The sequence below is a fragment of the Condylura cristata genome, unplaced genomic scaffold, assembly GCF_000260355.1.
Source record: "Condylura cristata isolate star-nosed mole 26May11 unplaced genomic scaffold, ConCri1.0 scaffold00005, whole genome shotgun sequence".
NCBI classification, from domain to species: Eukaryota; Metazoa; Chordata; class Mammalia; order Eulipotyphla; family Talpidae; genus Condylura; species Condylura cristata.
In genome coordinates, this window is record NW_004567106.1 from 7,489,957 (window position 1) to 7,508,943 (window position 18,987).

At 35.0% G+C, this 18,987-nt stretch overlaps 1 protein-coding gene across 3 annotated transcripts in view; it reads left to right on the plus strand.

The window, feature by feature from the left end:
• CDK14 (cyclin-dependent kinase 14) overlaps positions 1 to 18,987 on the plus strand; it is a 530,627-nt gene that overhangs the window by 167,499 nt on the left and 344,141 nt on the right. For all 3 annotated transcript variants that reach the window (XM_012720955.1, XM_012720957.1, XM_012720956.1), the window contains one exon: positions 8,539 to 8,618. In XM_012720955.1, coding sequence (XP_012576409.1) covers positions 8,539 to 8,618 — 80 coding nt within the window. The remainder of the gene's footprint in view (positions 1 to 8,538; positions 8,619 to 18,987) is intronic.

Below are 18,987 nucleotides of genomic sequence, written 5' to 3' on the forward strand. Positions count from 1 at the left end.
TCTATCTATCTATCTATCTATCTATCTATCTATCTATCTATCTATCTATCTATCTATCTATCTATCTATCTATCTATCTATCTATCTATCTATCTCAGTAACTTGAAGAAGAAGAAGAAGAAGAAAAGTTTCTAGTGTTTTGTTTCAGTTAATACTTCCTGTGGATGTTCAGGAACTTTGTGATCAGGCTCTTCTGTCCCTTTCCACATTACCAACAAGTTCCCCTCAGGACCAATAAGCTCTAGTCTTTTTTTCTTACATTTTTGTTTCATAAATCATGTTCTCTGCCTCTGGGTTTTTATACAGGTTGCTCCATCTGCCCAGATTCCTTGCTTACTCTTTTATATTTGTTTCAGTTTAAAATTCATATTTTCAGAGAATCCTTCCCTAACTGCTTGATCTAAAATAAGTTCTTTATCTTTTTTTATAGCATGTTCTGTTTTTCCTCCATCACATTCATCCAAATGCATATTGGGTGTGTTTTAGAATTTTTCAAGAACTAATTATGGAAAATTAGTCTCAAGCGTAGTTATAATAACCCCATATGAGCCCATTACTCAACTTCAAACATTAGCAACCCATGTCTGATTTTGCTTCATCTATATTTGTTCCTCCCAGTTATTTTGAAACAAACCTGGAAGCATCATATTATTTCATACATTTATTCTTTAAAAGATAAGTACTCTATTTTAAAACATAACCATAATACCATTATCTATGTAAAAATATGAATGTTCCTTTATAACATCAAATATTCAGTCAGTATCAAAGTAAACTTTGCTGGAATCCAGGTAAAACTGGATCTAAACATTGCAATTAATTGCAGTTAGTTGATATTTCTCTCTTTTTGGCCTCCCATCCTGGTATATATCTGGAAATTCATTTGTTGAAGAAACAGGTTTATTTGTTCTACAGTTTCCTAATTACTTTTATTGTTTTCTGTAGCCTGAATTTTTCTCTCTTTATCTCAATGGTGTTATTTAACTTTTTTTTCCATCTCCATAAAATAGGTTGTTAAATTTAGACTCAATGTGATTCAGGTTGGATTTACTCCATAGGCGTGGGCAAGTGCTTTGATCAGGAGACACTTATTATCTTATAGCCTGTTGTGATTTAAGGAACCATTAATATGCCACTAAATGATTGTGTTTGGCAAAACAGTAAAACAGTACCTTTTTATTTATTGCTGTCAGTAAATGTAAATGACTTACTTGCTTTTTTTTTTTTTGAAGATTTGTTTATGCATACAGAACTGGGGTACAGGCCAGAGGTGTGGGGCGGTAAGAGGATTCACCAGCAACGGAGTGGGGAGCAGAACAGGTAGATGGACGAAGTACACTGCTGAGGGGAGCAGCAGGCAAAACAGGAGGGGTCTGCTGTGCCATGTGGTCACCTCCAGGGCTGGGATTGAATTTGCACTGAAGCTGCTGCAGTGGTGCACCCTAACCCACTGTGCCACCAGGGAGAGCCCAATTTACTTGTTTTTCTTAAAAATCCAAATTTTGATATTTCTAGAAAACTTAGTCTGTTTATAGTCTGTCTATTTATAATTGTCATACAACTGAACTGTTGAAGCATTCACTGAAACATTTTGACTTGCATTAATGTTTCATGTGCCCCACATTTATATTAAAAATTCACACAGTTGAAAATCAGAAAATCCTTTCTCGCTGATTTCTGTCCCTTATATTCTCCACTTATAATCATATACTTAGATACCTTTTGATCATATGGGGGGGATATCTAATGATTTAGCATTCAGAATTGGCAATAATAGGAAAAAGGGGAATCTTTTGAGAATGAAATAGTGCTTTTGAGAATGAAATATTTCCCATGATTGTAATTTCCTAAGCATATTTCCCACGTATGTGGGAATGCTAGCTGAAAGTCTTCTGGCATGGCAGCTTCACATTTGGCACAGATAGCACGGAGGTCTGTGTCTTCAAAAAGGCCAACCATATGGGCCCCACTTGCCTCCTGCAAAGCACTAATAGCTCAGCAAGTGCAGATCTGTTTTGAAGTCCTGAGCAATTTCTCCTATCATATGTTGGAAGAGAAGTGCCAATCAGAAGTTCTGTGGATTTCTGTTAATGTGTCAGTTTGGCTGTACCAAGGCACTTGGCTCATGATGATAGGTTTCTTTGCCCCTCCAGTAGAGGGCGCACTTTTGCGAGCAGCTTTTGTGATCTGATGCTTCTGTGCTTTCTAATCATATGTCGATTCCCTGGTTGTAGGCTTTGTTGAGCCTTGGTCTAGAGGGCTCTTGCTTACCCCTTTCACTTTGGCTGGAGCTGGGTGAGCTAGAGGCAGCACAAGCACGGGAGAGGGACAGTAACACAGTGTTCAGGGTTTTAAACTAATGAAATGGTTCCATAATACTCTCCAAATATGGCTGCTGAAATTTTTGTGTGTTTCATTACAAACCTGTGGACTTAAACATATTTGATACCTTTTAATCCCAGGTATTATTCGACTGACACTCTATTTGTCTCATGTTAGAGGGCTAGGAGCTTCCTGTCTTGCTTTGAGGTGCCTCGATCATTTTTATAGTTATTATGTGTTGTTTGTCTGTCAGCTCCATGAGAATGTGGACTCTAAGTATAGAGATCATGTCTGTGTTCATACTTTACCCTAAGTACAAGATTAGTATTTGTTGAATGAGTGCTGGGTATTAAAACTCAAGGGTTGCCTTGTGGAAGAACATTTAGTATTTGTGTATTCAGATATTTAGTATTGTGCATTCTGAGTAGAAGTTATAAGAAGCAAATATGGGCTGAACATAAGAAAGGACTAAATAATGTGATAGTGTAGGAGAATTTGAGTTCCATCAGAGTCTTTTGAAGTATTATTTTGTTATAGTGTGTGTGACAGAACAAAGATCCCTTTCTCTTCAATAGCCTGAATGATCAGTGGCATTATTTATTGCAAGTTAATAAGACTCTCAAACCCTTTATTGGCAAATTTTATTTTTGGAAAGGTGCAAAGTTGACAGGTTTAAAATTGTTGAAATGGGGCCCTCCCTGGTGGCGCAGCGGGGTAAAGCACAACACTGAGAAGCTAAAGCCACTTCCACATGAGTTCGATTCCCGCCTGCCCTGGAGGTGACCACATGGCGTGGCAGACCTCTCCTGACCCGCCCGTTGCTCCCCATCAGCAGTGTACTTCCTCGATCTGCCTGTTCTGCTCCCCACTCTGTCTGTGGTGAAGCCTCTTGCTGCCCCTGAGCCTCTGGCCTGTAAAGCGGTTCTGTATGAACAAATAAATATTTAAAAAAATGTTGAAATGTGTATAATTCTTATTTTTTTTAAACCAGGAGCATTGAATGCTACTCTTATTTTTTGTATTGTGAATTTGTACATTTGATTCATCATTGATGATGATGAATTATACTTCCATAGACATATACTTCTATGATGATAAATAATACTATCGTCTTTTATAGGTGATAATTAGTAATTGGACACACCCTTTTCTCATTGTATTAGATCTTTTGCACTATCTCTTATTAGTCATTGGATTTTATTAAAAAATTAATAAAAGTAGCACTGGTCTTTCATTTTTATATTTTTATGTTGATAAATACTAGGCACAGTTTAAATATGGACAAATTACCTTGAAATTCTAACTTGCTTTTTCAGAGTAAAGTATGGTAGATAGAACTTCTAGGGTATTTTAGAATAGGAAGGGTTAAATGGCATTAAGATGGTTTCTCATTTATGTTGGGGCAAAAAATTTAGGTAAGGATAGAAAGCCATGAATAGTTAAGTTTTTAATATTTGAAGCATGTACATGTAATACAGAATAGCCAGTATTTTAACAAGGTCTTAAAGGGGAATTAATAAAGAAGTGCTAAACCTTTAAGGGATTTTTAATGACTGCCAAAAATTTGTAAATTCAACCCAAACTGTTGTCCTCAATATACTTCAACTTGTCTTTGTTACTCCCTCAGTGGCACCTACTTTTCTCTTTATTGCTTTTAAACCAGTAAAGAAACAAAAGCATTCTATTTGCCTGTACTTGGTCTTATTTTCCTTAGCAGTTTCTCCTGAGACAAAATCATAATGAAAAAGAGAGGCAGAATATATTAAATTTCCCAGAGCATATTAAATTTCTTTTAGTTATATTGCCTTAATTTCCTTTATATCCACTACACATAATTATTTCTAGGTGTTAGCACATGGACACTTGTCAAAGATGGCCTAGATAATATTTGTAATTTTGTTTTATTCTATTGTGTTATCCTATTAATTTGAAGAAACTAATGAAATAGAAAACCTTTAGGCTTTCCTCTGAGGATTGCCTGTCTGCAAGGAATTTTTTTTTTGTGTGTATCATTTTTTTGAATCCTGAGCTAAGTGGGAAGTTTTCCTTTATAGATTTCACAAAATGTTGAATGGACAAACGGACAATTGCTTGAAGAGATGAATAGGTTATTCTCCTTATTCAGAACTTCTACATTTTTCACAAGAGAATTTTATTATTTACAAACTTAGAGCACACAGAACTGTAGACAGACTTTCTGAAGTTGTCAGGGATTTACGTTTGTGGTTAGAACCTTTTTGAAAGTTGGACCCCACTTAGCAAAGCTTTCCTGGGATGGACACCCAGTTTTCTCTCTCCATGAGCCAATAGCTTCATGCTTTGGCATTCCCTGGCTCTTCCCAGCTGCACATGAGAGCTCTTGTCCTGTGATACAGGCTGAAGTGGTGATTCCTCCTTGAGCCTGAAGTGGGCCTCCCAGTGAGGCTGAGCTGGGAACTACAGTTGTTGAAACAATTCCAGAATATAAAGAATCTCTGAAGTTAAAATAGCTCCCTTTACAGTTTAGAATGATCAGAGCAAATCTGGCAAAATGTCTCACAGAACATTCTGTGATAATAGTAACACAATTTTTAAAGCATTTTTGAAACATGAGTTTTACCTGAATTAATGTCTTTCCATTGCCAATCAAGCCTTGATTGCCCTCTATTCATTAGCTTTTGATTTAATTAATAAGATTTGTTATAGAGAATTCTTCAATGTTTTCCTGTAAACAGCTGTACTTTATTGATTCAATTTGAATTTTGTAATTAGTGTAAAGAACTCAAATCAGTGTTTGGAGTATAGGTTTTGAATCTTTTATAAAGTAACTTACATGCACAAGTTAAGCACAAGATAATTATTAGACATAATGTTCACTTTGTTTTTCATAGACTAACAGATTATCTTCTTTTGATTCCTTTAAAAATTGTAGACTAACAGATTATCTTCTTTTGACTCCTTTAAAAATTGACGTTTAGAAAAGTAAGTTAGAATTTCAAGTATTTTACCATTAAAACATATTAAAATATATTCACTAATGGGCAAACATTAGGAAGTTTGTAATGTTATTTCTTCCAAATGTACCATTTTCAAAAGTAAAGCTAGTGATTTAACATTTTTATTAGGGATTTGGCAGTTGGTGAGTGTCTAGACATGTAGAAAAAACTAACTAAGAAAAAGAAAGTCACTGTGACTCAGGTTAAAGAGCAATTTGATAATCAATATGATTCTTAATGGGAAACCAATAAAGCAGTGGGAGAAGAGAGCTGAGGATTTGGAAACATGATGCCTGCAAAAAGGTTAGTTAACAAAGTATTTTATAAATTCTAGGACTTCAAGAAAATACATTTATTGAAAACAAAGAGTCTGCACTTTTAATTTGAGAGTGAAAATAAATACTTAAAACATGATATGACAAATGTTAAAACTTTTGAGATTTCTGAAGTTTTAGAAAACAATTTTTATACTTTATCTTTGAGATAATTTTCTTGGAAGGAAATAACAGTGTAGTGACATTATTAATATTTTTTCAGTGAAATATTTTGAGAGACCATGCCAGGTCATTTATGCTTGGGCCATGTAATAGCTAACAAGACAAAAAAGTTCCTTCACTCCCGGAGCCCATAGTCTAGTATAACTATTAAGGACATTTTTAGTTTCCTATGGTATACTGAATAAAATCTCAATGTCTTTAACTGTAGTAATTACCATAATCATAAGAAAGCATCATTTAGATATTGTAGAATCAAATGCCATGAGCCTGGATCTTGATATTTTATGCACCTAGAGATAGAAAATATAGACACAAATTTTTTATTACCACAAGTATAATGCTTACATTATGAGAGTACTTAAAGGGGCTTCATCTTCAGTTGCATTTAAGGAGTGTTAGCTTAAATGAAGACTTCCTTTTTTCAAAGCATTTTAGGACAATCATAATTTCACAGCCTGAGAGTGTGTTTTAAGTTCACAGCCATGAAGTCCCTGTATGCCAGAAGTAGGTTCCTGGTATGTATTAGTGAACAGTCTCACTGGAAATGGAAAAGCTTTATGGGAAGAAGGTTGTGTGTGTGAGGAGAAAATATCTGTAAATGAGGGGAAAATTCCAAGCAATTCCTGGAATCAGTTACTACCTCCTCAGGGAGCCAATGATGAGCTCAACTGGGCTGAGAAAAATCTGTGCAGATGTCAGCACTGACTGTATCTCAGCCTCAAGCCTCACCAAAGCATTAGAAAGGGCAAACTGAAGACACATGGTAGTCTCCAGTTGAACCCCATGTGCATATTAATTTCTGCCTGCACCTGGGTATGTAAAGCACTGTCAGGATTAGAGAAGTCAAATGTACTCAGCAGAGAGTTGGAGAAGAGAAAAACAGCAGACCTGTCCTTCCAGCTCAAACACAGGAAAAATAAATACAGCTTCTAGTGTTGAGGAGATGGAGCATTGTGGAGCCTTATAATCAGATGTTCTTATCTGATTATTGCAACCCAATAATATAATTCAACAATCATCAATGAAGAGAGCCACTGGGATGGCTGGGTTATGTTAAATTTCTTGGCTTTGTGAATTTCTGTCTGTGCCAGTTTTTTGAACACAAGTGGACCTGTTGGAGATACACACACACACACACACACACACACACACATATACACACATACATACATACATATATATATATATATATATATTTTTTTTTAAACAGACTTTCAAATTATTTATTTCAAGCCAAGGCATTGGGTACTCTGGACTAAGAGTTCTCCTTTGCTGGCTCCTTAATCTCTAGACATCTTTGTTGTAATTTAAATTACAGTGAGAAACTTTTTGATTTATCAGATTAGTTTAACCAAGGGTTGATAATTTAGTATAGGGTAAATGAGGGGGGGTGGGCGTGAATAGGAATATTTACCTTTACTAGAAGGTGTATAAATTGGTACAACTTCAATGTAAGATAATTTTCCAGTATTTTTTAGAATTAGAATTTAGAAATGCATATTTTTTGACCTTGTAATTCTAAATTTAGGATTTTATCTTACAGATATATTTTTACATGGCTGAAATTAGATGTCCAAGAATATTTATTACATGATTGCTTTTTGCTTTGTAGCAAAAAAAAAAAAAATGCAAACAAGTTATATGTTTATCAATAGAGGACTAGGATTAAAATAAGTATATACTATATTCATACCAAAACACCCTGTGGTTTTCAAAAGCAAGAGACTTTTTTCTATGACTTTGTCAGGAAAGCAGCAAAGTATATTAAGTGAAACAATAGAGTGTTCTCTTGTACTCTATATAGCATACTACTATCTGTGTGTGTGTGAACAGTGGTGAGTAGTGACCTCAGAGGACAGGAGCTGGGTATTTCAGGAAAGATGAGACAAGTGTTTACTTTCCATCAAGTACTTTCTTGTATCTTTTTTTTTTTAGTGTGTGCTTGTTTTATCTGTTCTAAGAAAAAAAACATGCTTTGAGGTCTAGTAAAGTTAGAAAGTAGGGTATACAGGAAGATCAATATAGTCATGTCTTTGTTAACAGAATTGACTAGATAAAAAGTTATTTGTCTAGTGCAATCTTACTTTTAATTAGAACTGATACACATTTAGAATGTGTCTGGAAGAACCATCTGTTTTGGATAGGTCTTCTGTAATCTTGTACTAGTAAAATTTCATAACTTTGATTTCGAAGATATACTGCATTATAAACACAACCAGACTAAATGTAACTTCAGGAGGCAATAGTAAAAAGTACAAAGGAAAAAAAGGTGAATAGGTGATGTTGAAAAAGAGAAGAGACAGTCAATATTCTGACCTGGGGGATTGAAGATAAGCTTAATCTGAATATGAAGGTGTTTCAGCAAAAGAAACAAAGAAGTGTTATTGGAGAAACAAAAGAGAAGATGTTTTTTGACTGCTGGATTTTTAATTAATCTAAGAATAAGTGATCAAGGATGATGATTTTGTTATACATTAATTTCATTCTGGAAAGAACATAGAGTGACTCACAGAAGATTTCAGCTAAATCTTGGACTAGGAAAAGTGTGAATATTTAAAGTGTGAATATTTATAATGATGATATAGAGTTCCCAGTGTTACTGAAATTAATCTTGTTGTGGCACTATAATTGAGTCACTGACATTTTCAGTGCTAAAATGCATAAGATATAAATTTTAAAGAAGACAATTAGAACCATAATGGGGACATATTTTCCCTGATTTACTTATCTTTTGTTTTCCCCAGGGTAAATGGGAAACTGGTAGCCTTGAAGGTGATCAGGCTGCAAGAAGAAGAAGGTACACCTTTTACAGCTATCAGGGAAGGTAAGTATTTTCTTTTTTGATATCTTTACTTTTTATTTGCAGGGTGCTGTGGTTGTTTATTACATGATTTTGAATATGCTTAGTTTTAAAATTGTATATTTATGTGTAAATTGAGTTTTAAAAATCAGTGTCTCTTCCAATCACATCAAGCCATGTTAAATAAAATAAGGCTACTGTGTTGTATACTTACCTATGAAGATAAAACCTTCTGTGTATTCATGGTGAGGTTATCACTAAGTGACTGTGGAATGTTGTATATAAGATGTTTCTTTTTTCAAAGTTCCTAAGAAGAATATTAAGGTAACTTTATTCTATATTCACGACTTTTAGGAAAATTTTTTTTAAAATGGGAGGGGTAGGTCATGATATTTTTATTGGACATTTATATTCCTTCAATCCTTTACTATATTTCTGTTGATTTTTGTTATTCATTTATAGATGGTCTTTATATCTTAGGGTTATTTATGCTACCATATTCCATTTTGTTATTTATAAAAATTCCTTTTATAATATTGTTACTTGTCACACACAGCCTTTCAAGTTTTATGAAATAAAATTGGTCTGTCTTTTCCTTTATTGCTTCCTGCATAAAAATGTTCCTCTATTCTCATTAGGGAGAAGTTTTCTGTTCAAGACTTTTTTGTGTTAATAGCTTTTCTTGTACTACATTTTGAAAAGTACAATTTTCTTGACATAAGACTGGTTTAAGACTGGTTTATTTTTGTGTTGAAGAAATCCTACTACTTGTTCTACTGATCCATAACAAGATAAATATCAGTGACTTACTACAAGAGTATAATTAACGTAAATGTAGTCTGTCACTGGTGTGATTTATTTCCCACTCCTATCATTATGAGTTACACTCAATATTTTGAGAAGTCTCTTTTCTTTTTCACTTTCTTATCTCACATTTTCCTTCAGTTTAGTTTGCATCTTTCCTATTTTGCTGAAAATATTCTTGGGAAAATCATCAAGGCCTACTTCTTTGGTCAAACCGAATAGATGCCTCTGTTTTATGTTACCCAGTCTTTTAGCAGATTGCACATAGTTGAACATTCTGTTCTCTGACACCAGATTCCCCAAGTAGATAGTCTTTTTTTTTTTTTTTTTTTTCCCCTGGGTCTGACTCCTTTGCAAAGTTGCAAAGTATTAGGACAGGTAAGGGGGCTTCTTTTCACTTTTACCAGGTGAAATTTGGTAATTTTTTTTTTAATTTCATGAGTTTAAATAGCAACGATATGTTGCTGACCTACACATTCCTCTTTTTAGCTAATCCTTGTGTTTGTTTCCATTCTTATATATTCATCTACCTACTGTATATCTACCAGATTCCAATACTACACAAACAGGGTAAGTACTTCTACCTATTGAGGTTTATTCCAGGGACATGTGATTCATTAACTTTTAAAAATCAATCATTGTATAATAATCATCTTGAACTTGATACATCCAAATGGAGCTTGTGGTCCCTTCATCATAATTCAAACAGTCACTGAGTGATTCTCCTCCTCTAATCCAGCTCATAAATGAGCCATATAATTCTTAAATAGATATCTCAAATATATCTGCTTTCTTTATCTTTACCCTCCAGATGAAAATATCATTGGTTCTTGTTAGCTATTGTAATAACTTCTTAATTGTGTTATTCACTTCTCTTAGCTTCCCAGAATGCTGTTTCTTCTCTTTAACCAGTAGTAAAACAAATCTAAGTCATGTTTTGTCATTCTCATGTTAAGAAACCTCAGTTTTATATAGTCTAGGGTGATTTTTTTTCCTCAAATATGCTAAGAGATTTCCTGTGTGGGAATTGATGCTTTTTCTTCTCTATGGGCACAGTGCTCTTCCTGGGTCTTCTCATTGCCAACTGTCAAGTCAAATGTTCTCTTTTCAAATAAGTTTCCTTTGACCATTATATAAAAAATAGTAGTAGCCTAGCCAACATTTTACCTGTCTTTACTTGCCACGATACCAGTCTATTTATTTCCTTTATGGCTCTTATTGCAATCTAAAATGAGTGAGTTTCATTCTTCTCTACTAGTTTATATCCTTAATGAAGTTAGCAACCTTATCTGATTGTTCACTGTAGTATGTGGGGTACTAATCCAGAGGTGAGCAAGCTACAGGCAGTAACCCCCTGCCAGATACTTTTATTTGAACAGCCACTTCCATTCTTTTATGTATGTTGTAAAGCTGCTTTCTTAGAATCCAAGGTTCATGATCCCTAAAGGCTACATTGTCTTTCCCTGTACAAAGTTTCACAGCCCCTCCTTAAGGAAAGAACAACAATCTCATTTCTTATAAGCCTTCTGAATGTCCTACTGAACATTTTTGCTGATGGGCAACCTATTTATATTGGTCTTAGGGTACAATCAAACTATTTCACACATGAACAAGTATACTCTGCACAGATTTAATATGTACCAAATTTCCCAGGACTAATGCAGTGTCAACTAAAGAAAAATCCTTTTTTTATTTTACTTAAAATATTACTAAAACTGGTTCACTATTTTGGAAAACATAATTATAAATGGCAAACCTACTTACATTATGTAAGTCTTGAAAGTAATGCTCCAGGTCAGGCAATGTTTGTAATGATTGTATTCATGGTGATGCTGTATATAGATGTGAGCTCCACTCCTCGTATCTCTTAGTATAGTTGTACTTAACTATATATTTGAAAACACTGTTTTATTATAAATTGCTTTTTATTTCTTTTCTGCATTTCAATTAAGTGTAAATATATATTTGAAGTCATATATAACACATAAGGTTTCATGCATAGATCCTATTTTCTTTTTCTTTTAAAGAATTATATATTTACGCATATAAGAACTGGGCTGTAGGCCAGAGGTGCAGGATGTGAGATGATTCACCTGAGACAGAGTGGGGAGCAGAATGGGCGGATCCACTAAGTACACTGCTGAGGGAGCAGTGGGTCAGACAGTAGAGGTCTGCTTTGTCATGTGGGTCAGTTCCCTGACTGGGGATCAAATTTGTGCTGCAGTTGCTGAAGATAACTTCATAGTGCTGTGCTTTAATACCTTGCACCAACAGGGAGTCCCAGTCCTATCTTCTGTAAATTTTATTTCATAGTAGTGAAGGCATCTTATAAAGTTCTTACTATATAAAAAAGGTTTGGGTTTGAGGGGGGTTGAAAGCTATTGGCTGAGATTAGCAGTGGGTTCCTGTTGAGGTGTTGTGGGAGACAAGGTTAAGAGTCCTGCTGAAATTATTTATAGTAGACCCTTGTGTGAGGGAGGAGCAGAGGGACAAAGATGTCAGACAAAGAGGATGCAGGAGGACAATAAAATGAGTGGCCGGTTTGCTCCTAGTACATGGTGTGTGCTAAGGAATTAGCCAGTCTACTCTTGCTCTGGTGCCAGCTCAGGAAAGTTAAGAGAAATTTCATATGAAAGGGTCCAGCTATGAAAAGTGGGTCCATCAGTAGGAAATTCAAAAGTAGCAAGTAGGTCAAACTAAAGTTGTTGATAGCCATTTGTTCATTCTGGTCAGCTTAACACAAGTCTGTAGGTCACATTCTAAGTTTGGTTGTAAATGTAGGAACTGTTTCTGGTATGCAGTAGTGTTGTAAAATCCAGGGCACTTAATTGGGACTTGTTCTATGGGTTAGAGAGCCTCTGAAATCTTTGAGTGTATTTGGAAGATTAATTTGACATTATGGTATGATGTAGATTAGATGAAGTACCCAGCTGATAAATCAATCATTCAAAATAGTGCTAATTTGAAATTATGAGGATCTTGGCTTATTAGAAAGCAGTGATGATAAATGATGTTTCGCAAAAGGCAATGTCAGAGCTAGGCAAATTATTGATTATACTTCATTGAGAGAAGTATCAATCAAAAAAAGATGCAGAGAAAGTTTGTAATTGTAGAAAGAATTGCTGTTAACACTTTACAATTTGAAAAGGGCTGTTAACTTAAATTTCACTTCAGTCTTTTGAATTTTTAAAATTGATTTTATAAAATATATGTATTATAAATATGGATTGAGGCTCTGAGAGATCAAATGACTGGTCTGAGGAGTTGCACCTTGCACCTAAGCTGTCTTAGGCACCAAAATGATATACTGACTTTGGGTTTTAAACATTTGAGTTCATTGGGTGTCTATCTAAAAATGTCTTGTTATACAGGAGTGTAGCTCATTAGAGTTTAGTATGGTCCCTTAACAAGTTGAACAAGAATGATTTTGGTGGGAGAAATATTTGAGTAAAATCAGGGAGGTAGGTTGCAACGTAAGTTACTGAGGTGGGAACTCCCCTATGGATATTAAAGTCTAAAATGCTGGGTTTTGATCCTGACTTTGTTGTTCATCATATAAGGCAAGTTACCGACATTATCTTGCTAGGGCACCATAACCAAGCACCACCAACTGTATGGCCAAACCAACAAAAATTTATTGTCTCATACTTCTGAGGGTCAAGGCATGAGTTGCTGCTTCTGGGAACCTTGAGGGAAGGATCTGTTTCAGGTCTCTGTCTTCACAGATCCACTCCCCCACCCCATCCCTGTCTATATACAAATTCCCTTTTCTATAAATACACCAGCCATATTAGATTAGGGACCACCCTTGTTATCTCACTTTAATTTACTTGCCTTTGATAAAACCCTACTTACCTATATGGTCACATTCTGAGATGCTGGATTGAGATTTAAACATGAACTTTGGGAGCACAGTTAAATATATAACAAGACCTATTGGCTTTGGGCCACAGTAACCCTACTTAGAGAAACAGGAGTTAGTTTCTACCACCTCATAGGAACTAGCTTCTGCTTTATTATGGTTTTGATTTTCCAAAGAGTCTTTGAATTTAATTTGAATGCTGTAGAGATCAGGAAGAATTGTTGAGACCTGGAGGAACAGGTTATATAATCATTTCATTTGAATAATTTTGAGGGCCGCCTAATAAAATCAGACTCTTGAATGATATTTAATGGACATAAATGACCTATTGGAAGGGGAAGAACAAAACTCAGAGTCAGTTTGGGTTATTTGTTTCGCTGTAGCTTTCTCATTCCTGCTTCAAGTCTTAATTTTTATCTTTACATGTGGAAGCAAAGCTATCACTGTTGTTCAGTTTTTCTATCTTTTGCTATTAAAACTTCTGGAAATCCATGCTGGATAACTTCTCGGTTTACCTATTGGTAGAGTTTGAAATACTTAGGAAGAAGGTGGGAGATCTTGGAATCTGTTCTTTTTCACATTGATGAAGGAGTAGCATGATTTGTTTGTCCAATTGAGATGAAGCACTTTAATTTGAGTTTGCCTCTTTTTTAATGTTTTGGTCAATTTCCTCATTCACAAAATGTCAACAGCAGGAATTTTTCAAAGTAGGAAATCACTATACACAGAAAAGTAGTTTTCAAGTGGCTGCTTGCCACTTATCGGCTTACCAGGGAATTTAGATTTTAACACATAATTTTCACCTAAAGTGGAAATACTTGTAAGTAACCATAATCTTAGCTAGATTTATGTCCAGGGATGGAATTTGAATTTTATCTCAAAGAATTAGAGTGCTTAATGGCTTAATTCAGGTTCAGGTGCTTTGAAGCTCATTCTATCTTTGATGGCAGCAGCTTAAAGAAATTAAGTAGCAGTGCTGAGGACCAGCTTTTCTTTATTAATGGAAAATTTTTGTATGATATTCCCATGGTTTTTGATGGTACTGGTGAAGGATAAGAAGCTACAGGAAAGTTTGAAAGGGAGTAAATGAAAGTCTTTAAACAACCAACACGTGTATCTTCTTATTCTGTAATACATTCTAGATGTTCAACTATCCATTAATAATAATAATTTAGTTGTGTGCTTATTTAGTACACACACAGCTAAGGCCTAGTTTCACTTAATTCCAATAAAACCCTCTATGGGATGCATTAAGATTTTATCTATTTTATGGTGAAGAAATTTATACACCCCAGGTCACAGCTAGTTTCTGGTAGAGCAACGGTGGGCCATGGACATTCTCTTTCCTTGAGTCATTATAGACCATTATAGAGTATAGAGCCACACTTAGACAGTATAGAGGAAAGTTAAGCAGAAAACCTGAACTTATGTTGCATTTTTGTTTCACACAGAGAGGTTAGTGTTAGCGACATCAAATTACAATAAGCAAAAAGGATGTATGGTGGGGAGATGTAGAGAAAAAACTTTTAACAATGAATGTATTTTTCAATTAAGACTGGGAGAGAGTAGCATCCATATGTAATAAGGGGTCAAAAAACAGAAGAAGGGAGAAATAGATTCAGTGATGTAGGTAGGTGAATGTAGTAAACATGTGGAAGAAATGGATTCTCTAAAGTACACGCCTGAGGAATCCCATGTGTGCTGTCCACCTTTTCTGTCTCTTTCTTCCTTTCTCCAGAAACAGAATCTTTTCTTTGGTTTATTTCTCAGCTTACTTTCCCTCAATTTCATGCTACTTAAGTTGTAGGGAAGCAATTTGGTTTTCTACTAAAATTGAGGTACCAAGGAAGGCAGAAGTGGAGAGAGACTGAGTAGGAGATTAAATAATCAGTTAAATAGCTAATTAATAAATTGTCACCCTTTTTTCTCTGCTCTGTTTCTGATCCTGTCAAATTTCTTTGCACAACACTTTTCCATTATTTATGACTTTTTTATGTTTTAAGTGAACATCAAAGGTCTCTTTGTTTACTGTCACATCCGGGTGTTCTAGCATCCAAGGGGCCTTATCTTAATCCAGAGTTTGAAGGTACAGGATACTAAATCCTATTAGTGGTCATGCCATTAATCATGAATTAATTACTATTCATACATTATATCTTATGACTATCTCCATGGTACTAGACACTACATCAGTTGCAGCAAAATAATAACATAGCTTCTCCTGTATTAAGGAGTAACAAGATATTCAAGCAACTTATAATAAGTTTTGATAAATAATGTTGCAACAAGCAGCTTCTATTTAGATTATGGATTTCTATTACTTTTTAAAAATTAGTCAAGACATTTTGAAGGATAGAACATATCATCTTTGAAGGAAATACTTCAATGAAGGGACCCCCAGTTAAAATCTATGATGACTGTTTATTAATAAATTGTTTGACATAGGACTTCATCTCTAGTTCTCAATTTCCTCATTGCAATTTAGAGATAATTGTGCCTATATATAACATAGGATCACTGTGGAGATTAAATAAGGTAGCATTTTAAAAAGTTTCTAGCAGCAGGCACTAAAAATTTCACAGAAATATCTTTATAATTATAGTTATAATTGCCTTCAGATTGGAACTATTATAGTTACCAAACCCTAAAAAATGTTTTAAATCTCAGTGCATCATAGTTCAGTTTACTTTTTTTTTTTTAAGATTTATTTATTCATGCATACAAAAATGGGGACAGGCCGGAGGTGTAGGGGCTGTGAGAGATTCACCAGAGAGCGAGTGGGGAGCAAAACAGACAGACTGAGGAAGTACACTGCTGAGGGGAGCAATGGGCGAGACAGGAGAGATCTGCTACGCCATGTGGTTCATCTCCGCAGTGAGGGATCTAACTTGCCCTGAATCCTGTGGCCAGCTTGCAGTGCTGCGTTCCAACCCTTAGGCCACCAGGAAGGCCCTGAGTTTATATTTTTAATAAAGCATTTCTGTTTATCCAAATATAATTTTAAATATACTTCCAAATAAAGTAGGATGAAATATAATAATTTTTTTTACAAATTTAAAGCAAAAAGCAAGTCATTTACTTGATTTACAAAAATGAGTAATATGAAAAATAAAACTTGATTTTCATAATTTTAGAATCATATGCTAACAGCTTATACTTTTTTTTTGTTGTTGTTGATAACAATTGGCAGACATCCATCAATTTGCTCAGACTTACAAAGAATAATAATTTGGGCAATTTACATAAGCTTACTTCAAATCAAAGTCTAGACTCGGAAATTTTTATCCTCATTTATACAAAAATTTTGTCTGTCAGTTGTCAACTGCTTTGAAGCAATTCATGTTTTTTTTTTTTTCCAGTGGCAGGCATAAAGGGTTATTATTAGAGGTTATTATTAGAGGTTTTAAAAGAAATATCTTAGATACAATATGATGTGCATCACATTACAGCATGTGTGTATGGAGAATACTGATGCTACTATTATAGATTATTTATCCAGGCAAAGACTCATGCAGCTGATGTTATTTTAATTGAAGCTCTAAAATCATAGAATCCAACCCTTTATTGCAAAGATGAAGAAAGTGAAGACAGTAAACTGACTTGTTTCTATGATCACATAACTAGTAGTACTGTCTCCATCTAGTCTAGTACTTCCCAGCTTGCTACTTGGTGCTTTCCTACTTTCTCTTGGGTCTTTGTTACCTGAAAGGTTTCTATGGGCAATTTAATTATATAGATTTCTGCTGCAGTAAGGCAGTTTAGTAGAATAAAAATAAAGGATTTGAAATCTATTAGTTTATTTACAAACTTAAGTATGTGTGTTGAGTATCTATCTTGCCAGGCACTTTTATGTGTTATCAGATAGAAACCCTTACCAGAACATGTCTATGTGTGACCTTGAGTAATTCTCATATCTCAACTTTTCTTTTCTTTTAAAGATTTATTTATTTATGCATATAAAACTGGGGTACAGGCCAGAGGTGCAGGGGTGGTGAGAGGATTCACAAGAGACAGAGTGGAGCAGAACAGGCAGATTGACGAAGTACACAGCTGAGGGGAGCAGCAGGCATGACAGGAGAGGTCAGCTGCACCATGTGGGTCACCTCCTGCCCGGGAAATGCTGTGCTTTAACCTGCTGTGCCACTAGGGAGGACCCAGATCTCAGCCTTTTAAGGAATATTGTATTACTTTGTATTGAGATGACATTAGTTCACAGCACTATGATATAGGGGTATAGTTGTACACCTCTTCAGATGTGTGGGCCACACCCATGTCACCACCAAAGCACCAATAAACAGCAAAAACAAAAAGTAAAAAAACAAAACACATGCAATAGTATCAAACTAAAAAGCTTCTGCATAGCCAAATCAATTATCAATAAAATGAAAAGACACTCTAGATAATGGGAGAAACTATTTTCACATCCTACATCTGGCAAGGGGCTGGTATCTAGGATCTACAAAGAAATCATACAGCTCAACAAAAAGAAACTCAACCCAAAAAATGGGCGTAAGAGTTAAATAGCACTTCTTCAAAGAAGCCATCTGGATGGCCACCAGGCACATGCTCACCATCCCTTATTAGCAGGGAAATGTAGAACTCAGATTCATAGTTACTAAAATGAAAATAACAGCATTTCCTTTCCTCATAATATTGAAATATCGAATTAAATCCTGAACTTGGAAGTACCAAGTATGGCCCGTAATTTAGGTACAACTGATGTGTTATCCAAAATGCACCACCATATATCACTTTCAGTGGGTATCAGATCTCAAGCTTAACATGTTGATATTGAACTTTTATTTTCCCCTTCCTGTAATTGCCCCATATTGTAATCCCTTTATATCATTGATTCCCACTTACGCAAACCAAAATCCTATTAAGTCATTTTGACTACATCCTTCTACATCAAACTCCATCTTCAGTCAAGCACCAAACCTCTATTGTAAATCCTTCCCAAGGACTTTCCTTGACCTCCTTTCTCTCCCCATTGCCAAGACCTTCTTATAGACTCTCACTGAATTGAAAATAGGGAGATTTAGTAAGAACCTTCTCATAATGTGGGCAGCAAACTTATAGCTTCTAAGCAAGTCATTAAATAATGCATTCCTACAAAACTTAAGCCTCTTTCCAAGAAAATACCCCTATACAAGGGCATCTGAGTGATTGTGAAGGTACAAAAACCTGATCAACCAACTCTCTTCACCCTGTAACAAAGCCCTCCAAGCAAGATTCACTTCTCAAGCACCTACAGCTCCCTGACAGCATATATTGTTTTGTTCTTAAGTATGACAGTTGATATCTCTAACTACTGAAGACGCTTTCAGTAATAAAAGAACAAAACAGGCAAGTAGAAAAAACTAGACACTAAAGAAGAAAGTTCAAAGGAATTATATCACTTACTCTGAGAGATAAGAGATAACTATTCTGATCTTTTGGGAAGTGGATTTTTTTTTTTTTCACATTTACTGTCCAAATCTTCCCTTGAATTTTCAGTTCTAGTTCCTATTAATGCATTTTTAGTTCCAAGAAATCTTCATTTTTTTTCTTAACTCTTTCTATTTAATGGCCTCATGTTTTTTAATGAATGCAATATTCCTGCATCCTTATGAGGTTAGTAGAATTTTTCCTCATTTTACAGATAAGGAACATGAGGTACACCATGCTTAAAGCTTTGCTCAAAACCACACCCTAATTGGGGTGGAGTCTTCACAGTCTATGTGCTTA